Source organism: Xiphophorus hellerii, chromosome 8 (genome assembly GCF_003331165.1).
Source record: "Xiphophorus hellerii strain 12219 chromosome 8, Xiphophorus_hellerii-4.1, whole genome shotgun sequence".
Taxonomy (NCBI): Eukaryota; Metazoa; Chordata; class Actinopteri; order Cyprinodontiformes; family Poeciliidae; genus Xiphophorus; species Xiphophorus hellerii.
The window spans coordinates 27,344,727-27,368,271 of record NC_045679.1 but is presented as its reverse complement, the minus strand read 5'-3'; the positions used below and the strand labels follow the sequence as shown (position 1 = coordinate 27,368,271).

General features: G+C 37.2%; 1 protein-coding gene across 3 annotated transcripts; it reads left to right on the top strand.

Moving 5' to 3' along the window:
• Positions 1 to 1,589: 1,589 nt before the first annotated feature.
• On the top strand, positions 1,590 to 21,863 carry xrcc4 (X-ray repair complementing defective repair in Chinese hamster cells 4). Of its 3 annotated transcripts, XM_032570482.1 has the most exons (9): positions 1,591 to 1,720; positions 3,022 to 3,116; positions 3,404 to 3,547; positions 4,783 to 4,973; positions 6,647 to 6,813; positions 7,864 to 7,995; positions 8,663 to 8,808; positions 12,149 to 12,284; positions 21,291 to 21,863. In XM_032570482.1, the coding sequence occupies exons 3-9, from the start codon at positions 3,406 to 3,408 to the stop codon at positions 21,403 to 21,405; spliced, it is 1,029 nt and encodes a 342-aa protein (XP_032426373.1). In that variant the 5' UTR covers positions 1,591 to 1,720; positions 3,022 to 3,116; positions 3,404 to 3,405; the 3' UTR covers positions 21,406 to 21,863. The 3 variants fall into 3 exon arrangements, with proteins under 3 accessions (XP_032426372.1, XP_032426373.1, XP_032426374.1); XM_032570481.1 differs by lacking the exon at positions 3,022 to 3,116 and having other exon boundaries at positions 1,590 to 1,720; XM_032570483.1 differs by lacking the exons at positions 1,591 to 1,720; positions 3,022 to 3,116 and adding an exon at positions 1,732 to 1,900.
• Positions 21,864 to 23,545: the final 1,682 nt, after the last annotated feature.

The following is a 23,545-nucleotide window of genomic DNA, read 5'->3' as shown; positions in this document are numbered from 1 at the left end:
CAAGACTTTTCTAAACAATATTTTAGATTGTTATTGTACAATCTAAAATATTAAAGGTACCTAAGGATAAATTGTCCTGCTTAGCTTTTTAAGACTATATTTCAGTAAAAATTGAACATTTTTTCTACTTTTCTTTTTCAAAGTAGATGATCTGCCTTCATCTCACCCTAACACTGTCCTCCATATCCATGAGCTATCTGTGGCCTTGCTCTTTTCCTCCTCCTTGGCAGCTCCCATCACCTTGCTAAAATAATGGTCTAAGTCATTGTATGCCAAAAGTGGTTTGGCAAAAAAAAAAAAAAAAGAATTATCACGTTTTTTTGGTTGTTTTTTTTGTTTTTTTTGCCAAAAGATGATTTGGGCAAAAAAGAAACAAAAAAAAACAACGTTTTTGCCAAAGAATGAGGTAGTCCATTATTTTAAGGAAGGTGACGATATTCAACATCCTTTTTCAGTCTTGCTATGTGCTTCACTTTTACAACCATCCTGTCACAAATCACTCTGTCCACTCCATGTGTCTCCCTCATTCACACGCACACTTCTTAAAGCTGCAGTATGTAACTTTTACAAAATATGTTTTTTCCATATTTGTTAAAACTGTCACCATGTTGTGACGACATAATATTAGACGGCTACTATTGCATCTGACCAAAAACAACCAATCAGAGCCAGGAGGAGGGTCTTAGTGCTGCTAATCAATGCTGCTCAATGTGCCAGTGGCAGAGAAACAACTTACCATTCCATGACAACTGTTTATCTGCTGCCAATGGAAAATCCCTCAACGAATCTCAGAGATGAGAAATTTCTAGAACTTTGCCTGGAAAACAAAGAAAAATTTGATGACAAACCTTGAAAGGAAAATCAAGGTAGGTTTTTCCAACCAATGGCAGCATGCTGAAACTGGACGAAACCTCAGAAGCTGAACTAGAGAGCACATTCAATAATTGTCTATACCTGATTTTCCTTGCAGGCTGGTGGTGGGGCTGGTTCCTCCAGCGGTCAGACACCCTGACCAGGTGGACAGCCCATCACAGGGCTATATAAAGAACAGGTTAGTTAAATACAGCCAGGTACAGGCGCAGACAAAGAGCAGAGCTGCTGAGTTATTATTATGTTACCCGTTTTGATGTGTAACTGCATACATTGTGTGTTGTTTTAATCTTTATGTACTAGCACTAAGAAATAAGCCTTTGGCTGAAATGAAATAAATAAAGCTGCCTTGTCTTGCTTTCATGCTGACTCCTGATAAAGCTCTTGGTGCCCAAATCATAGCACCCAGGAAGAGCAGTGGTCCTATCATAAATGGACGAGAAAAACATTTAGACAAATAACCAAAATATAGTCAAAGATCCTGACTAGTGTGGCTCCATTAGCAGGGTTTGGCCCGATGTTGATTCGGTCTTCAACAACATAACATCATGACAGTATGAATGTCAGCAGTTCATAAAGTGGAGAACCCGGATGATTATCACAGGGATCTTGTCCAAGATGTTGCTAGTCCATTAAAATGCCTTTTTTCTTTCGTCTACATTTTTTCACACTGAAAAACGTATATGACGTTATTCCGTATTGTCGCTTATTGATGACGTGATATAAGCCTAGCCTTGTGTGGCTTCTAGTGACACTGGCTTCATGTTTTCAGTCAGCGGTTGTTTCAAACAAGTGAAACATCCGGTTTTCTTCTAAACTCAGCCGCCAGACCATTACTGTTCCTATTGAGGTAAGATAAGAGCTAATGTGTTGTTTTCGAAGAAGTAACGAGCTTTTCCTCGCGCTTCTGTTGACTTGTTAGCGCGAGCCGCTCTGTGTTTACAAACAGCTCCACCATCTGTTAGCTCTGACCAGCTAACTGCTAACACCTACGTTTCTGCAGCTTACTATCGTACCGGCTGGATATTAATTAAGTCATCTTTCAGTTATAACACTTTATGTATCAGAAGGCTTTACCGTTATTTTGGTTTTCAACTGGAACAATTAATAGGCAGAAGAATAACAACACACACTTTTGTACGTCAAAGACGCCGCCATATTGGGAGGGTAGACTGTGGTTTTTCACTGCATCTAAAATAAAGTACATTTTATTCTGGAATTCTGGAATTCACCAGACACGTTGATATATATGTCATGGCGTCATTCGCTAATGAGCAGATTTGTAATATGACATTGAAAAGCATTATGTTGGTTTTCTCCAGCTGTCTTCATTATAATAAGTTGCATCTTATAGTTTCCAACAGAAAATATTTTTTGCCAGAAGAATGTTGTATCTAGGCAATGCTTGTAATTGCAGTCACTTTTTACTGGCAGATTTTTTTTTCTTATTTTGCTTGTATTTTAATCTCTTATTGCACAGTCAAATACCTGCAGTAATAGTAAAAAAAAAAAAAGATCAAAAACAGTAAGGTGAAATTGTCTTGGACAAAAACACTCATTGCATTTTATTTATACGGTTTTGCAGCTAAAGACTCTGACAGAATATTCCCTCCATCCCCTTTCTTTCAGTATTACTTGGATGCAGAATGATGGGACAAAATAGTTCGAAGGTGCAGCTTCTTTTCATGACCTGAAAAAGCTAAAAAGGCTGGACATACTTCTCTAAGTCCATGTATAAGTGCCACTTGGACCATGCATGCGCTCCTGTTCATTTTTTTATTTTTTATTTTTAGCTCAGATGAATAACTGTATTCTTCTTATAACCATCATGAGCTTGTTTTTACACTGTCTGGATGAAAATGAAGAATAAAGTGTTTTCAGAAAAAAAGTTACTGCAAAATTGTTGTAAGACAGCAAATCTAAAACTTGTGCCGCTATACAGACAGGGATGATGGTAGGCTACTATTGTAATGGCAAATTCAACAGTAATTATTGCTGTGTTTTTGTGTTGTTGTTTTATTTTTTAAGAAAATGCATAAAATTGGAGACTTCTCAGGAAGAATAGATGTATGGACACATGAGGCAACATTTTGCGGAATGATTCAGTAAAGATATTGTCTGCATGTCATTCAGTCTCATCCGGCTTTACAGGTAACAGGATCTTGTTGATCACTAACTACTATTATTCCACATCCATGTTGATGGCTTTTGAGAAGAGAGAAAAACCTAAAATTCTCCCAGTGACGGCAAGTGATATTCCTACCATATGTGAAAATAAACATAGCAAAATATTAATAATTATAAAAAAATATATTGTGGAAAATTTATTCATGCTTAAAATATGATTTAGAATTTTGTAGCTGGGCAGTCAGTATTAGGGCAGTTTTGGAGGTTCTAATTGTATTTATTTATTTGCTTATTTCCTAAATTAATAGTTAAAAAGTTGGAACACCTACTTGTTGTTTACAACAAGCTGCATCAGAGTACTACTCTGTAGGTTGACCTCTTCATGTATTTCTTTGTGTTTCTTCAGGGATGAACACATCAGTGCGTGAAATCCACCTCTCCTCTCAGGCTGACTTTTCCTACTTTCTAAGAGTGGACTGGGAGGGGCGGGGCTTAGGCTTCGGCTTCAAGTTGCTTTTGACAGATGGACAGAAGGCATGGAGAGGAAAGGGTAAAAGTCATCCTTCGTCATAATTCATTGAAGATGTTAAACAACAGATATTTTGCTTAAGTTGTTTAACTGTACACACTATTCCCACTTCACCTGTGTTTGTCTTGAACATCATTGCCTCCATCGATAAAAATTGGAGGATCAGTTGTAAGGGATTCCCAGTGACTTCCTGGAGGTTCTTGTAAAGATCATGTCAGTCCTGGTGGTTTAACAGGTGCTAGTCAAGTCTCCTCCAGTCTTAAAGGTTTATTAGCCTTTAAGACATGATTTAATGTATTTTCATTAACTTTACCAGCTCTAGAAATCTCGGATGACTAAGTTTTCTGTGCCAATAAAAACAAAGTAAACGATTGGAGTTGGTGTAGCAACAATAAATGAAAGGAATCATAGGTTCCTCGTTCTGCTATTTAAAGCACTAATAATTGACCATTAGTGGTGTGAAAAGCTCTATAAAAAGAATTGTTGGCAGCTTGTCGGTCTTGAGCATAAATGTGTGTGTTAATACAATGCTAACTGATTCTTCAGGCCTCTCTTAGCATGTTAAATGTTCTTCACCCTGAAATAGGAACAAGTCTGAAGAATTATGGCATGTTGGGAAGGATTGCCAGGAGAAAGCCTTTCTCTTCAAAACAATAAGCAGCTCGATGTACAATGTTGCATCTAAATGAAATTCAAGTTTTCTTTGACTATTTCCTCTGGCAGATGAAACCATCATAACGATGCATTACTATAATGCACAACAGCGTGTTTGTCAAGAATGCATTTATTATAAAATGCTCTAGTTAATTGTGGAGCTAACTATCCAGAAGCTGAATGTTGGCAGAAGCTGAGTTATGATCAGGATAACAATCCCACCCCCAGTAGCCAGTCTGCAGCAGAATGTCAAAAAGAAGGAATAAAGGTGTTGTAAAATCACAGAGTAAATCCAGACTTGAGCTTTATTGAAATGCTGTGGTAGGAACCTTAAGGGAGCTGTGCAGGAATTAATGTGTGCAAACCTCAATATACTGAAACAACACTGCAAAGAAGAGTGAGCCAAAATTCTTCATACATAAAGTCATACAGAAAGCAATAACTGAGTACCATGGCTGTTAAAGACTGATCTACAGGCTGCTGAATCGTGGGGTGCACTTATTGTCTGACTGTATGAAGGAAGGTTATACAAAGCAAAGCATTTTATATGCAGATAACCATTTTATACCACTAACATTGGTATGTGTTTTGTATGTGTGCAGTGAGTGAGGCGGTGGTGAATGAAGAGGCAGAGGAACTGGAGATGGCGAAGGAGAAGTACATCCAGGACCTCCAGCAGGCTCTAACAGAGCCAGAACCCTCTACCTCCTACTGCTTCACCCTGAAGCCACACCCACCCACCAGTAGCTGCACTGTGACTCTGACATATGAGAAAATGCAGAAGGGCATATCCGTGAGCGATGCTTACTTTTTAAGCATGTTGTGTATTCACAAATAAAGACAAGTTTAACAAAATTACATAGTGCAGCCTTAACAGGAAATCTATTTGACAGGTTAACGTAATGTCTTATTTTGTGACTGAAAAACAAATTATTTGACATAATTTTCAATAGTCTTACTTTAGTATTATTTTCTTCCCTCAACAAATATAAATAAAACTTATTAATTACTAGAGTTGCTCTGCTCATCAAATCCTGTACATAAGTATTAGTTTGTAAAACATTTTCACAATTCTCTGAATGAATCCTGTTTAAATGTCAGCTGTGTATACGTCCTCCTTTATGCTGAAACTGCAAAAAGTCCTTGTTGTGACAGAATGGAAATGTGTTGCCGCAAAGGAAGAAATGAATCATTGTTTGCAGAAACAATCAAACTGACAGTTTAGCAGAAGTTTATAGTCAGATGAGATTTTCCTTCCTCTAAAATACATACACAAACAAAAAAAGACGGTCTCTCATGTGTCTTTAAGATATGCAAGTAGTGTGAGGACTTTCCTTCAGAGGAGTACTTTGGTAAAATACCATTCTGGCCTCCCTTCCTTCATTCTTGGCACTTACTCTTTCTTTATTTTCTCTTCTCAGTCATTTGTGATGTGGAGGGACAGGCAGCTTTCTAACCCCTAAAAATTAAAAGTTATGAGCTTCACCTTCAAATATTCTTTGTCCTTTAAAATAATTTGATTGACCCTAAAGTTTATGTAATGTCTACTTTGAGTTGTTCTCTTGCATTTGATATTACAGTCACTTTTATGTAACAAGCATAGAAATCTCTGTAAAAACTCTGTATTTCCAAAGTAAGAATTTCTGCTTTAAACAACTAGGGCTGCAATATAGCAGCAAATTATATATTTGCAATGTTATTGCTGGATATTGTGATGCTAATTGGGTCAGAAAAATATATTGTGGCTAAATTGTCATCGCAATATCAGTATATGCATTATTTATATCACAAAGGTTTGTTTGGAATGCAATAATTGTTGGTTAATATATTCAAATTGTTATGAATTTGCATTTTTCATGTTAATGTAATATCTGGTCTCACACCAGCAGATGCTTACAGTGGATACAAATGATATTTCCCAAAATGCTAAAGGTCACAGAGTGATGGAAGCACTGAAGGAGGAAAGAACTAAATAAGCATAAGCCACTGATATTGTCATCACAATATCTACTAAAATCTAGCCATCGCTACATTTTTGAGTGTTTTGCAGTGACAAAAGCTACACTTGTAACATTGAGAAAAGGTTTCATGATCAATGAATGTTACTTGTCAACAAGACGGCAGACTTAATGTGTTATTCAAGTCATCTGTTGAAAATCCCTGTATTTTTTTCACGCCGCAACATATATTTCAGGGTTATTAAAACTTGTGAATTTTTTTCCACCCCAATATTCTGGAGTACTAATCCTGATCAGGGATGTCAAAATAATTGATGTTTTGGCATGATTTAAAGGAATCTTTAGCTACGTATTGGCACGTTTTGAATGTTATAAAATGAAAATGTCATCGTTTGAATTTAATCTGCTACTCATTTATTTAAAAACTGATATTTGTGAATGGAAATGAGACTTATTGACTTCCTTACAAACAAAATAAACTAAGTAGTGTGAAATTTGTCTCCCTCAGTTCAAACTTGGCTCTGTCTTGCTGGATGCTGTCGAGGAGCCAGCTGAGGCGGTGAGAGCGGTGCTGATACACACACTGCAGCAAGGAAACAAACTGCAGCAACATAACCACAAACTGAAGGAGGAGAACCAGAGGCTGATACAGGAACACCAATACATCACTGAAAAGTAAACACACACTTGGCGCATATAAAGACAGATAAGTTCTGCTCCTGGAAGGCTGAAGTTGGCAGGCATGTTGGATAAATTCCAAATTAGCATAAGTAGAACCCAAGAAAACATCAACAAACTTTTAAAATTTGAAAGCATTTAAAAAAAAAAATTAAGCTCTTTCATGATGACTGTCATGGTGTTCATGACCATGTGTTGTTGTTTAACATTCACTTGGTCTGTATCCGAAGCTGTTCTTCAAAATGTTTAAAGAGAACACGCTTCTTTGGCAACACAGCATTGACCTGTCAATGTTTCAGCTTTGGTCATGTCTTTTTTCATTTAAAGCTCATGATCAGTGTTGGAAAATATGATTCATTGTTGGCAACAAAACCTATTTGAATCTGTACGGAGAGGTTAGACGGCTTAAACCTGATCCTACTCCATATGTTTGGATTAAGAGTTTGGAAACTAAAAGTCTGAAAGCTGCATTAGCATGCGTATTAGCTAATGCACCAGATCATTATTGTAATATACTGTATTTCCAAGTAGATTTACCCATGTCTTAAAGAATGACACAAAATAGCGGTCTTATTCTTCACATCTACAGTTATAACCAATGAACTTTTGCTTTCCTTTGCCAACATCCCATTTTCACAAGCAATGTATTGCTATTTTTATTTTGGTTTCACTTTGACTTGAGACTTTAATTCTCAAGTCAAATGTTGTGTTGATAATCTTGGGGCATGGCAACTACTTCTTATAAATCTGCAAACCATGCACTAAGACTGTTTTACTACTATTGAACAACTTGACATTACAATGACACAATAATTGAATGTCCACACTTCTCTAATATTTTATGTGCTTTCATTAGTAAGGTTGAAAATATATCACTACTGCTTAAGTAGCACAGAAAACTTATAAAAATCTAACTAACCTGTCTTTCTCTAAGGTGAAATTCCTCTGTGCCCTTTGTCTGTGTCATCCATCACAGATGGATAGCAGTAGTGTTAGGTTGCTGCTCCATGCTGATGCATATGTGACCTATGTCGGTGTATGTTTCAGGCTGAAGCACTACGCTGAAGGTGTAGAGACCCTGAAGGCAGAGCTGTACTCTCGGTTCGTCCTGCTCCTCAATGAGAAGAAAACAAAGATTCGCAGTCTGCAGGAAGCTTTGACAAAGCTGCAGGAAAGAAGGTGCCAGGGTGTCATTAACCAGGCTTTCCATTAGCTCTGCATGCTCAGACACTCAGTCTTTTGGATGAAACTCACATCTAGACCTCCAGAAATATTTTCTTTGGAGCAACAACCAAGAAAAATAAACAATGCTTTTACTCAGACTTATTTTTAAACCCCTTAAAGTTTCTTAAAAGAAATAAGTGAGAAAATGTTTTATTTTAAAAAAGAACAAAGATTTTTTTTGTAACGCAAATGATTCATTTGGAGTTTTTCCTCATATGCGTTGATTATATTTTCATAACATATATGCCATAATTTATATACTTAAAAAACGGGAGAAACTACTGACTGAAAATCGAAGACATTATCATAGATACACATTCTCTCCAGTTTCTGTTATTTCATGTTTTTTAACGTACGTTTTTACGACCCTATTCAAAACAATAAAATAAAAAAATAAAAAACTGTTTTATGTTTTATTTTATGTCCTGTAATTATTTCAAAAGAAGGAGTTTGTAGTGTTGCCATCTTGGATCTAGACCATTCATAAGAAGGCAGAAAAGAATTATTGGATTGATTACATGTTTCTGACTAAAGGTCTCAGAAGCATGTGTTTGAAAAGTGATATGCTAGATCTTACAGAGCTATAAATAATAAAGTAGTTTATTACTCTGTTTTCTTGTAGGAATTCTGAAGAACAGAAAAACAAGAATTCTGCAAAATCAGATCAAACTGCAGATCACAACAGCGAGGCTGATGAATATGGAGGCAGTACTGACGAAGAGCTGAAGGAAGAGCAATCAACAGGAACTTCTCATCTGTCATCTGAAGGTCAGATTATTGCTGATCAAATACTTATCATTCCGAAGTACACAAATGTGATTTTGCAGGAGTTACAAGGGCTCCTGGAGAATATGACAAACTTCAAATTCATGTTATGTGGTTATCAAGGACATTGCTCAGATTTTAAACAGCTTTTGCCCTCAAAAAACAAGTCGTACAATAGCTTCAATTTGTTCATTTTAGTTTATTTATGGACAACTTGTCTCCATCGCTCATGAACAAAGTACTCATGTAATGCATATAGTACTTATCAGAAGTTGTTAAACTGAACATGTTGAGTAGCACAACACAATACATTCGCTATTTGCGATTGTTTTTGTTACCTGCCCATGCCTGCGTAGAACAAACCCTAGAGCCATTTGTTCTGCCGCTTATCTGAGCTTTTACACCTGCTTAATACTTGATACCACCACGGAGTGTGTTACAGAAAAGTTTCACTCCGAGACCTGGTTTCAAAAAGTGCCACCAGTCACTGTTTTTATACAAACGAGCAGCTGGATCGTAACCTAAATGTTATAGTTTAACAGAAGAGCAGCTCTGTGTAAGCGTAACCTAAGCTTGAACTTTTCTTTCAAAGAATAGTCAGCAAGCTGATAGATTCCCCAGCTGTACTGCCATCTTGACTCAAACACACACTTTTTTCAGAGTTCTATTTGTAAAAAAAAAAATTTAAAAGAACATGCCGTTTTTCTATACCTTACAACTATGCACTAGTTTTTGTTGGTCTATTACATAAAATCCCAACAGAATAGGAGTGCAGTTCTACTAAATCGGTTCTACTGCCAAGATTGGATCTAACAGATTAAAAACATCATTATGCAGCACATGGAGATGAATTGTTGTAGAGGATAAGAGTCAGTCTGGTTTCCTTATTTCTTAATCACAGCAATATTGATGTTTTTAATGTGTTTCTAAGCACACCTTTTCATTCCCTTTATTTTTGTATGAAAGAAATGTCATGTGATGCATTGATGAATCTAAACGTGGTAATCCTGGTTAATAAAATCCAACTGTAGTCTTTTTAAGTTCCAGGTTGGTTAATTTAAGTAGGTTTGTCAACATTTAATTAGGTCTTCTGAAAACTACTGTAGTTTACTGCGCTTTTTTTTTTGTCTGAAGTGAGCAGATGTATGTTTTGGTGTTTATAGAAAAAACTATATATGCTTCAACATCACTGAGAACCTTCATGGGAAGCATAATGAAAAACCCATAGATTTGTAATATTTGGTTCAATGTGATATTTCTGGCTGCTGCTGTCATTGGAGCCGAATGTTTTTGCTCCATTACTGTAGCAGTCATGACGTCACTGGGAGGTTAGGTAATACATCGAGTTGGACCTCTGTGAACCAACATCCCCACACAGCCTTAAATACAAGCAGCCGCTAATGTTGACATTACATTTGTTATCCTCCTGACTTTTACTCGCTGTTGTCCTGGACACGAGTAGCGCGCCATCACCAGTGAGTACGATGTGCAGATCATACCTTTCAGACAGCTGTGGGAAGCCTTTACAAAAGTTGGGAGAACTTCCAATGTGTCATAGTTTTTTTGTTTTATTTTTGGGTTTTTTTCCTCCTAGAACCTCACAGCCAGGTTAGATTTATTTATTTTTAATCCATCAAGACTTTTTGGCAACTTTCTGGTCCCTGTTGGCTTTCCTCCTCCATCTTAAGAGGAAAAGCTAGCTGGATTTATGTTGTTTCTGTTGCCATGGTGCTAACTAACATGGTCAGCAGGGGGAGAGGGGTAAAGGAAGTGTTGGGAAATGTTAGGTTTTGTTTTGTCTGAAAATAAGTTTGTTTTGTGTAGAAACTGCTGCCAGGGGAAAAAATGAGCACAGATCAGAGTAGGTAAAAGTGTGTGTACTCTGATGTTCACTCCCAGTAATAACCAGGAGGAAAAAGCCTTTTGCTTTCATTTAGTTTGATCCTAATCAAGGTGACCACTAACTGGTGTTTTTGTGTTAGAAAAATGTTGCCAGTGCAACTATTGGTGAGTCAGATTGTGATAAGTAGGCAAATGAATCAGAGCTTCTCCAGAACTGCAGCTCTGGTACGGTGTTCTTAATCTCTGTCGATAGTCAGGGAAGGAACACTGGTGATGGGGCCATGACTCAGTGATGTAGGTGGGGATCCAACAGCTAAACTGCTGCAACTCAGACTTCTAAAGAAGTTAATTCTCCTTCTGATTAGAATGTATTGGAATTCATAGGGGGATCACAGTTAGTTTTATATGGGGCTTCTGAGCCACACGGTGCCAGTCACAGTGCCCACACTGCCGAAAGCACCAATGGACACCTGGGCATCAGAACCTGACCACATGTGGAAGAAAGTAAATGGTGGAGGCAGAGTGCCACTTTCAGCAATGTTACTTTGACACATGATACCTACTTCAACACTAGATTCATTTCCATTAACCATAAAATTGCACAAATTGAGATTAAGAAAATAAATTTTCTTAATGAAAACGTGCCAATTTTGGGGAAAAAAAGTTTTCCAATAAAAATTTTTTTTTCTATGTTTTTTGCTCGACTTCTATCCAGGTCAAGCCTTCCAAGCAAAAACAGATCTGACTTTAATTTCACTCCTTGGATAGGCAAAAGTAAATAGATAAATAAAATGGTATCTATTTTATTTATAAAATAGATACCATTTATCTATCTATTTTATAATAGATAGATATTATAAATATCTATCTATTATAGATAGATAGATATCTATAATAGATATTATAGATATCTATATCTATAATATATAGATATATATATTATATATATATATATATATATATATATATATATATATATATATATATATATATATATAATATATATATCTATAATATATATATTATAGATATATATATCTATATATAGATATTATATATAATATCTATATATAGATATTATCATATCTATACTTACTTCATTATAGTACTTCATTATATATAATGAAGTACTTCATTAAGTACTTAATGAAGTACTTAATGAAAGTACTTCATTAAGTACTTTCATATTTAATGAAAGTACTCTTTCATTAAATAGATAATGAAAAGTACTCTTAGATATGAAAAGTACTCTTAGATATGAAGAGAAGTTATTGGTAAGTGTAGCTAGTGACTTAAATTGATGTTGTAGTAATTGGCATTGTTTCTGTAAAAGAAAAAAGATAAATAAATCAGGGTTTTATTCCATTTGCTGGTGCTATAGTGCTGATCATTACTAAGATTCAACATCTAAGCTTAATCATAATCTTTATCCTCATAAGTTGTAGGTAATCAAAGAAAAGTTTCTTTTGACGTTTTATGTCTCGTATTATTCTCTCCCCAGATTCTGCTACTCCGAGCCCTTTGAACCTCCGCGACATCACCGATGTTGCTCCTTGTCGCAAGCGTCGTTTCCGCCATCTTGGTCCTCCAGAGCTCGTTGTGAAAAAGCAGGACCCAGAGGCGGCACAGAAGAAAAGGTACGAGTGTGTGTTCCATGTTTTCCTCACCGGTGCCCGTCTGTGTTTGTGCTCCTGTTAAAGGATAATTGACTGTTTTGAGCTTTACATCATGTTATTATAATGTTGTTCCCTCATCAAAAACATACAGTGTTTTTGAAGACAAATAGTATTGCCTTGTTTCTTTAATGCATAATTGAGAAATCATTTAATCTTCATGGCAACCATTCAGCTGTGCACAATACCCTAGTGAACCTAGCACCACCTTTAAGGTGCAGATCCTCTTTAGAGCTGCAGTTTTTTAAGCTCCCGAGCTTCCGCCTCACAGAGCAGCCCTCTTCCACGACTCCCACACGCAGCTCCTTCAGACTAGCCAGCAGCTGTTAGCAAACACCTGGTGGAACAATGTATGAGCTGAGCTCATTGTACCACTTACTTCTCAGTGCAATGCTGGTAAAAAGGCTGTTAAAGGGTTAACAGAGGAACCATATTTTTGGAGGCAGAGTTTCAGAAAGAGCAGGAGTATTTAAAGAGACAGATGCCCTATTTCAAGGAAGTTAAATCAGGAAGTAAATTTATTTTAAGTAATTTTTGATTTATGTCATTTTTATAACATATACAAATGATTATAAATTATACATTATAAAAATGTATAACAACAACAGCCACAGAATGGCTGTGCATTTTGGCTGTGCTACAAAATGGCAGTATGTCCCTGAAAAACATAATACTGCCCCTTTAACATGTTAGTTTCTTTAAAGGGCAGTTTATTCTTCACTGCAGGTACCAGGATGTCAGGCGTAGTGTGACCATTTGGTAGATGTTTGGTTTCCAGATGATTAAATTTTATCTCACATTTCAGAGCTGGATAACATCTCTCATAAGCCCCTTTTGCACTGCACAGCCAGACCCGGGCTGACCCGGGCCAGTCTGGCTTAAAAGCAGGGCTGATTGTTTTTGCATTAGCACTTCCAGCCCGGTACCACCCGGCTCCCTGGAACCCTGAGAGCTGGGGTTCCTATCGGGCCGGCCAGACCGGGCCGGTTTGGCGTTAGCTGTTGATTGGTTCATTGGCTGCGGGGGCGGGACAAAGACCAGATCTCTGGGTTAGAGGAGCACTAGACTTTCTCGATGTCTGTCATTTCAATATGATGCATCAATAAATTCACGTCATAATATATTCTTACCCTACACTGGGATTACAATCGCCTCTAAAGCCAAAGATTTTAATGGTAAATGTAAATAACATTTCTTCAATTGAACCGATCAGAAGTCGGCAAGCCTGTGAACGAGGGGATTTCCGCATCTGGCGTTGCTCCAGCGGGGAAATCCCACCAGCCGCAGCGGTAGTTCAGCTGGCCGTGAGTCCAGCTCAGAGACGACATTCAGATGAGATTTTTTTTTGTTAAATGTTTCCCTTAGCTCCCTCGCTCATGAGCGCATTCAGAAAGAGCGGGACAGAGAACCAAGAAGGAAAATGTTCTGCGATCGCTGGGGAGATCACCTCGGTAGCTTTAGCAAGAATTTGATTTACGTGACGATCCCGCTCAATGCAAAACAACCAAGGCTATAGGACCAGTAGGACTGGGTCAAATGGAGCCGCCGGACCCTGCAGTGCAAAAAGGGCTATAGAAATTACTTGGCCTTGTTTTACAGTAATATGTTTTTTGTTCTTCTTCTCCAGATCTTTGTTCAAGTGTGATTTCTAAATGACTTTTCGGACTTGAAGCTAAAATCTCAATTCCAGACCTCAATGAGACAATTATGTAACTTTTCTATGGTGTCTGTGTCAGTGCTCCAGCTCTGTTGCTGCTCATTTAAAACTTTAAAAAGATGCTGATTTGGTGGCCAAATACTTCATGAGCCAACTTCTGTTTGGATTACCTTCTAATTGAACATGTCCAAAGACTTGTCTCAGTCTGACTTTCTCTATAGCAGTCCTACTTCATCAAATAATAGGTGAATACGCTGCATGTAAGCTTTCCCAAGAGCAGCTGATTGTAAACTGTGTGCCAGCGTTTGCCGTCTATTCCCAGCCTGCCAGTGAGCAGCTGCTGTTGCCTGGACAACAGATCATTGCTCTCTGGTGGCTGTTGGTGGACAGGGGTTGTACTTTCAGTTTTCACTTTTCTCCTTTTTTTGTTCCCTTTTTCTATTTTTTTAAAATAATTTTGGAATGGAGATTTAAAGAAAAAGAAACTGAACATTTATTGGCTGAAGGAACCAGAATGGAATGAAATGAACAGTCATATGAGAGCAAGAAGAGGGATGAGTAATTAAGGCATTTCGAAATCTCGGAAATTATTTGCAACAACTGTGGCATTACAATTTTGTTTAATGAAGAGTCAGTTGATGCCGAACACAATCCGGAGCGTTTTGTTTGACGTTTCTCAGAGTTCTGGCCACAACTTTCCAATTTTCATGCCATCATGTTGACTTCATCACAAAAAACTTCCTCTTTATTATAAGGTTCCCATTCACCTAGAAGCTTTTACAGTTCAGCACCTTCTCAGTGTTCAGTCACCTTGACAGAAGGACTGAATTGTCCTGTCCAGTAGAGCGGTCAGCAGTTCACACTCAGTTATCTCCATCATTAGGCTGCGTTAGCTGTCTGGAACATCACCATTAGTCTATTGGGCAATTGTCGATTGAATTTAACATCTGGTTGAAGTTTAAAAATTTGTTATTGAATTTAGTTGGCATCCTGCATCCTCTAAGCTGGTGCTTCTCAAACATTTTTATAACAAGTACCCATAATTAATATTAAGTCTTCCATCTACAAAAAATAAATACATTTTTAAAAAAAATCAGACTTCAGCAATTTTTCATATCAAAGTTAAAGCTAAAATGGTTTTTGGCATTGCACTTTTCACTAAAGGGTGCAGTTTAAGTGTGTTCCACTCTTACTCAGAAGTTGAAATGTTCAAATTTTGAATTTGGAAAAAATAATATGAAGCTCCATAGAAAACTGGAATTCCAAGAGTAAAATGTTTTATTATTATTATTATTATTATTATTATTGTTGTTGTGTTTTATTAATCCAGATGACAAAATCCAATATGGCTGCCTTAATGAAAGTTACTATAGAAACGGTTTATTTTTAGGGTTCAGTTCTTTGTTTCATGCCTTCTCTCTTCTCACTCTGTCTGGTTTTTGTTAAAAAAAGCCTTGTCACAAAAACTATGTTTGCACATCAACATGTTGGATTCAATTTAGAATAGTGGGGGTAAGTAAGATTTCATTTTCAGCTATATTTCATGTTCTGTCAGAGTAATGCACATTTTCCATTCAAACCGTAAATTGTGCCCAGGCTAGTTAAAAGCAAAAATCAAACCCGCAGTGAGGCACTAGTACCACTGTGTCTTGTAGTGATTATCCATGATTACTGGGAGCCATATTTGATCACTTGCAGAACCAGTACATGTTTCAAGGACAGCCAGTGTTTTACTGTGATTTTCTGTTAGCTGCTTTTCGTGGGAAAACTTTCCTTTAAGTACACAAACACTTAAAGCTAAATGGCGTGTTAACAAGGACTAAACCAAGGCAGAAGGGAGAATCTGTACATTGTTAGAAACATAACTTCTTCATTTTCATCTGAGGAGGGATAAACTGCGGGGTGTGTGTTCTGCTCACAACAAGCTAGGAAATTATAATTTTTGAATAATAATCTTTAATGGAAATCTTCAATGGTTGCTGTTAAAGGATGATAACACCAAGTTCCTTCTGAGTGTACTCCAGTCAAAACTCAGTTCATAAAAAGGTAAGCATAATGAAAAGAACACTTGTTAGCTTTGTTTGTTCATTATTTCAAATTTTACATGGTTAAATCTGCTAACAACCTCTCGCACACCATCATATCATATCCTGATGTTTTTGTAAAATCATTGACCTGCAGTATTTATGGGGGTCAGGGAGCACAGTGGCCTGCTAAAATCTGTGAATACGTGAGACCCCCTCTAAAAATACTTACAACTGACTATTTTAATAGTCCAAACATTGTATTTGCCTTAATAAGCAGAGTGGAACCCATCTTGATACTACTGCAAGAGATGTATAAAAACAAACTGAACTAAAAATTGCTTTGGGATTTCAAATGCAATGAAGATACAAAAGAGAGGGTAATAAAACCAACTGTGAGAAATAAGGAGTAGATAAGAAAGGAGAGAAAAAAGGATAAAGAAAAAACACTTGGATATTTGCTTCTGCACCTAGAGAATAAAAGGAGAAAAAACCCCCAAAGGAATGAACTGAGAAACCACAGCAATAAAGAACAATTGCTTTACTTCTCAACAAGACAAATCATAGCTGGCAAACTTTGGTGGTGGCCTTCATAGTGGGTGTGTTTGTGGTTAATTAAGCCAGATTTTCCCTATTCTTGTTGGGGTTTTTTTCACAATCTTCCTATCACTTTTGGTGAGCCTTATTGTCTCAGTTTGTTATGTCTATATTAGGTTGAGTGGTTAAGGATGGGGGAGAGTCCATTCAATTACCGATATACGTACATTACTGGGATGCAGAACATGGATTCATGACCCTTAAAATCTTATACTCTATCAAATACACATCAAAACAGTCCTTGTTAAATTTTGGCAGCTTTTTGTGCAGTTTTGAACAGGACCTTCACTTTTGTAGTTATCCAGCCTAATAAAGCTTTTAGAGTTGTACACAAAGTTCCAATCTTGTGTCGGGTTACTTGCGTGCTTTATGCAGTTTTTCTTTTGTCTCTGGGATTTAGACTTTATATCAATCTTCAGCATCATCAATAGTAAGGGAGTATTTGTCCATCATTGCTGTTTAATCAGAGATTAAATTTCCACAAACATAAATACTTTTGTTGTTCCCAAAGCACCCACATCAAAACTGCAAACATGTTTTGAGCATCGTCAGTTAACAGTTTTTCGGTTTTTTGGGGGTGGGGGGATCAAACATAAACTCATCCAAACAGTTTGACTCACAATGGTATTGTTTTTGTTGAACTTGGTCACTAGCAGAAAACACAATAAAACAACAATGTTCATCAAACAACATTTTCATCTTTTCATTGTAAGTCAGGAAAAAGACCTCAGGGGACAGAAATGAACAAAGCTCTGTTCAAAGAAAATCTATTCAAATTGAAAACAAAGCCGCTGTGAGCACAACACAAAAAATATGTTTTCACATCATCAACACTGCATTTCTCCCAGATTTACTGTATTATAAATCATTATGAATTCTCTATCCATTATGGTCAAATAAACTGCATCTTCAACTGGATGCCGATATATTGTTTTGATCTTGTGCTGCTTTACCTGACATACTCCAGTGTATTGGATCGCTCATGCAGATAGTTAAATCCAGATGTCCCACGGACACAGGTGTATAAAATCCAGCACCTAGACATGCAAACTGCGTTCACAAACATTTGTGAAAGAATGAGTCGCTCGGTGAGTTTCAACATGGTACTGTGAAAGGATGCAAAATTAATCTCAAGGCAGACACTATGTATATATAAACCATTATTTCCTATCCACTGAACGAGGTGAGTCTCTTGTAAAGGATCAAAACATTTTAAAACAACCCAATTCCAACTTGAAGCAGCTAAATGGGAAGAAAAGATGTAAAAAGACACACCTGACAAACACAAAGTACACAAACAACCTTTCAAAAAAACTCCAAACTCTCATCTTTCCAAAGGAGTATCACTGCTCTACATGCACTGAACCAGCGGCCAAGAAGACGGAAAAAATAACCTACCTTGATGAAACCATAACCATAACTGACATATAACCTTTGCTGTATGGTCATAATACATGAGAGAGTACAGATTTCCACTCGACTCCTGTAGTCTATTGATCCTGCGTCACTCTACCTCCAAATCTATTGGCCCTCGACTGTTTAATGGACGTGTTAATCATCCAAATTGCTCTTGAGAAACTGCCCTGTGTGCAATTTACTATGTCTGACACGATTATTGAACGTTTTTACGCAGAGATGTTATTTTACAGTATTTCAACTCTTTTTGTAATTTTTTACATGTTGAGAGAATAATGGCGTGCTAGAACAAGAAGCTTTTCATGCTTAGGAGTTGCTGGATATGTTGGCGGCTGGCAGCAGAGCTCGTCTGTGTCCTGTCGACTCTTCCTCAGAGGAGGAGGACTTTTTTTATTCAGATTGGGATTCCAGCGAAACTACTATTAATAATTTGATTGCTGTGATGATAATGAATTTGTACAGCACTTTACATTTTGCAATCTTGAAGTGCTACAATATAGATGTCTAGAAAATATAAAAGAATGAAAAACGACAATGAAACACATTTAACACTCTAAAATCTCTTGAAAAGGAAGGTTTTCAGTCCTTTCCTGTAACTTATTAGGAGTTTGTGGTTTCCTCAGATTGTTTGGAGGGTAGACAGTTATTTGAGGTAGTATGGAGCCATGGATGAATTGGGGGGGAAATCTTGTATCCGACATGGAGTGAGATGGGGATCCTGTGGAGGTATTTCAGAGTTGGAGTGATAAGATCTTGTTTTCTTTGCTTTGTCAGGATCTGATGAAGCGTATGGGTAACCCAGAGTAATAAACTGAGTTTGAATATGTTCTTGGGGTGAAAGGAGATGGTCTTGGAGCTTTGAATGCAAGATGATCATACACCAAAAAGAGTGATTATAGAAGAAAGAGGAATGTTGTGGCCAGAGAAGGTTGTATGGAAATAGGCAGCAGAATCTGATGTTGGGCACCAACCTAGAATAGCTTTTGGTTTTGATGCCTAGTTGGAGTAGATCGGCGTTCCCACAGGGCGTTTACTTACTGAAGACAACTCGTGAGAGTGGAAAGTAATGAGTAAGAATCTAAAGAGAGTTTTGATGTAGAGCTGAGTGTCATCTGCATAAGACTGAAAACAGATCCTGTGATGAGTGATGGTTTGACCAACAGGGAGGATGTATTGTAGAGGATAAACAGAGTGGATTATAGAACTAACCTACGAGTGTATGCTGATTCTAAAATTTGATGACCAGAATTATCAAATTTCTGTAATCTGTTTTGCTAAGCTCTTTTTTTTAATCGAATAATATGTCTTTAAAACCATAATTCTCTGCCTGTTTTCATTCATTTTTGTGCAGTTAGTTGTCAGATTGTATACTATGGCTTGCTACATGATTTGAATTTCATATACATTCCTTCAAAAGAATTACAAAGTGCTTTTTTGTAGGTGGAAATTGATTTCTTTCTGTGGTTTGCCATAGTTAATTTGCTCTTTGAGTAACATGGTTTTTATTACTTTGGGGTATTCTTGAAGTTCTTCTCTTTATTGCGATACCAGAACAATTGAAATAATCCCTGGGTTGGGGCGACTGTGACTCTGTGGGTAGAGTAGTCGTTTTGTGATCGGAAGGTTGTAGGTTTGATTTCAGCTTCCTCTTGTCACATGTCAATGTGCCCCTGGGCATGACACTTAACCCCAAGTTGCCTTCCGATCTGCGTATCGGTGTGTAAATGTTTGTGTGTTTGTGAGAGCAAAGGGTAAATGTGACTCTAGTTTATAGCACTTTGAGTGATCAAAAGGATTGGAAAAGCTCTATATCAGGTCAGTCCATTTACCATTTTAGTTTGGAAAATGGAAGCAATTCTTTTTAGGAATGTCATTTTCTTGTAGAACTCTTCAAAAAAGAAAAGGTCTGGGGTTCAGGAGGTTAAGAATGGAAGTTTTATGTGTATAATGTAAATCTATGCTTTTGGCAATATTGCGTACATCAGCAAAAGCTGACTATGGTTCTTCCTGTGCAGAACAAATTCTCCTTAAGTCAAAACTAAAGCTCAGTTTAGCTTCTCGGTTGCCAACAAACTTGTTGTTATGGTACTGTACGTCCTACTGCTCTGACTCTTCCTCAGATCAGCTCTCTGTGGGGGCTCTTGCACACTCACCACCCGATTTTAACCTCCCCCCTTTGGGGATAAAAGAAAAAATCCTCTAGTCATGCCCCCCTTCATGGTCGTCTTCTGCAGCATGCAAAGACTTCCCTCTCCACTGAAACACTTCTGTTGTTTGTTCTTAACTGGTTCCAGCAGTGCCCGAAATACAGTTGGTAATGATTTTAAACTACCTCTGGGCCTCTTTCCCTCTCTCTCACGCTGTACTTTTCTTCTCATGTTCAACTTTTTGTCATTACAGCGAGCTTGGAGGGGAAAAAAAGGTATGAGGCTGATGATGGATTGTATTCAGTCCTCAGGTTGGTTCTTAGGTTCAGGAAGGTGAGAAGAGTTGCGAGGTTTAAGAAGGCTTAGTTGACTCCAGATTCTCAGTTTTTCTTGTTTGGCTCTTAGCTTTGGATGCGACTGCTTCACACAGAATCAAGTTCCTGCCCCAGACCATTTTAAGGGAAGTTACTAACATATTGACAATAGCTGCATTTTTTTTCTTTTTCTTTTTTTTTTTTTTTACAAATGTGCATAAAACTTTGTCAGTATTGCGCTAATCTCAAAAAAACACAATTTTGCAATTGCGGTGTTTCTATTAAATAAGAAACGCAATTAAAATTACATGTGAATAAGCTTGTTCACGCGAAAAGTCATTAAAAAGCATTCTGTGCCGTGATCCTTCAACTACTTCCTATCGTCTTGTTCTTAGTGGTTTACACCTATAGGAACATATGGTTATTGTTCACGTGACTCATGTGATGCATAAAAAGTGTTTCCATTGCAATTTTGTGAAATAACCCAATTTTGATATGGCAAAAAGAAACAACTGATTTTTTTTTGTTAAAAAAAATGAGCTTTTTTTCAAACTTGACATATTTTCATTAAGCAGATTTATTTTTGATATATGGTCAATGGAAACGCAGCTACGTCAAGTTCAAATGGTCTTAAGACCATTCACACACCAGCCCTCCCACCTACAGTACATACAGTTTGAAAGGCTGTGCCTTGTCTTTGACCTGATTGGCCACATGACAAACTTCTCTCTCCTGTAGACCAGATTCAATAGCCCACTCATCTTCTCTCCCCCTCTCTCTCTTTCTGCACGCGTGGGCGTGTGTGTACTGAACAGGGCGGACTCCTCCGCAGCATCCAATCAGCTGCAGACTCCCCAACGCTCTGTAGATGCTACGAAAGCAGCTTCAGCAGGAACTTCAGAAGCTGAAGACCTATTTGATGATTTCTGACTTCCAAACAGCCTCTGTTCCAGTACTGCTGCAGGTATTCATCTCAAAGGCATTTTTTCTACAAAACGAGCTGAGTGAATCAATGATGGTGATGACACTAAACCCTTTAATAATGAGCTATCTGTAGATGCAGAAGAGCATATATATATATATATATATATGTATATATCTATGCTGAGAATCAAGGCCTTCATAAAAGATACATATTTTTGTCAAATTTCACAATAAATTGGAATTTGAGTGTTATTATATTAAAAAGACAACAGTGTACATGAAATGTAAGATTTGCTATGTTTTTCCTGCTTTATGCAAGTCTAGCCTAATGGATTCTTGTCACAGTTGTATTGATGAGTAGTTTGTATTTCAAAATGTATAAATATTAACGCATTGTGTGTGTTTTTTTTGGCCTTTTCTCACTTTTTAAATTTTTTGTTATTAAATACAAGAAACAACTACAATGGGTTTCCTAGACTCATTACTAACCTTTGCTAGAAAAATGTTAGTAAAACTTACAAAAGTTTGATGACTATTATTTTTGAATCACTTTTTTACCGTAATTTCAAAATAATTTTGAGTTTCATTGATTCAATATTACTTTATTGATCCTTGCAGAAAAATTCTTTTGTCTAACTAGTGAAAAATAAATAAGTAAGCAAGCACAAAATAAAGTCACATACTGGAAAGTAACAGATGTGCAATGTCCAACTAGCATTGCAATAAAATCATCCAGGTTATTTGTTAATGGGTTCAATCAAGTCTATTTATATAGCACATTTCAGAAACACAGCAGCTCAAAGTGCTTTACATTGTGAAAACATAATCATAAACGCGTCATATAGTCAACACTTATGAAAACCCGTAATAGACATTACATTTTGTCAAGTGCCATGATAAAAAAACAACAATTCACATCAAACATGTTGGTCAATGTTCTTATTTTTGGTCTTGGTTTAAAGGAACTCAGTGTTTCAGCTGTTTTGCAGTTTTCTGGAAGTTTGTTCCAGATTTGATACATGCCAGAATGACAGTGTCATCTGAGTGCTTCTGGACATGTCAAGACCCAGAGTGAAACTGAAAGTCAGATATGTGTAAAGTGAAGAGAAATGGAGCTAGAGCCGTACCGTGTGGCCCCCCGTGGTGCTACAAACTGTCTTAGGTATTTTCACCACCTTGTTGAATCTAGGCCACAAGAAATTCATGTAGGTCTGAAGGTTTGCCACCTGCTACTATCAAGATGTATTTTCCTCAGTTAAGCTGGAAAAGTTTTCTGAAGGGAATCTTGGTTTGTTTTTGCTTCAACAGATTCTTTAGCAGAGCCAAATGACAGAGAAGATAAGTTAAAGAAGTTTATTATAGGTAGAACTCAAGTTTCCAGAGTTGATTGGTCTCAATAAAATGTTTTACTCCAAATGTTTGATTATATAACTTCTAATAGATCTGTTCAAATTTCTTGGCAGATGTTGAGGTTCAGACGAAGAGCTAAGTGGATACAATTGTAATTTCCAGGTTTTTTTTAGTCGTGGAGGTAAAAGTTATAAACTTGAACTGAGGTCTTCCAGCTGGATTGAAGGCAGATCAGTTTCAAACTTACAGATTACAAATTCAGTCTTTGACCATCGATGTATCACTTTAGTGAAGTTGCCAAATGGTACTTAATCAGAAAGAGATTCCAGCAGAATTATTATTGAGGTGAGTCGTACAACTAGAAGGACTCTGTCTGCACTGGAGAGGTACAAACACGGACAAAGAAGACCAAAAAAAGGTCCAACACAGAGAAAAGCAAGCAGAATACCTCAGGTATACACTTGTCTGTGTATAACCCTGGTAAGTTCTGGGTCTGTTTATGTAAAGCAGCAACTGCTTTGCTCCAAACTTTTCCAACATAACCCAATTTTTACACCTGCTAAAATAATTATTTAGATGGTTGAGTCATAACTAAGATGATGAGTTAGGGTTGGAACATACTGATGCAGTGCTCTCATAGTGAGGCCATGATTCACTGGTCTGTAACTTTCTATCTTACCATTGCTCATGAAAACAACTCTAATATTCCAACATAACAACTGACTTTGGGTCAATGGTCCTGTCCTGACAGAATGTAGGTCTTGTTGCCCCTACCATGTCAAGGTAGACTCACTCT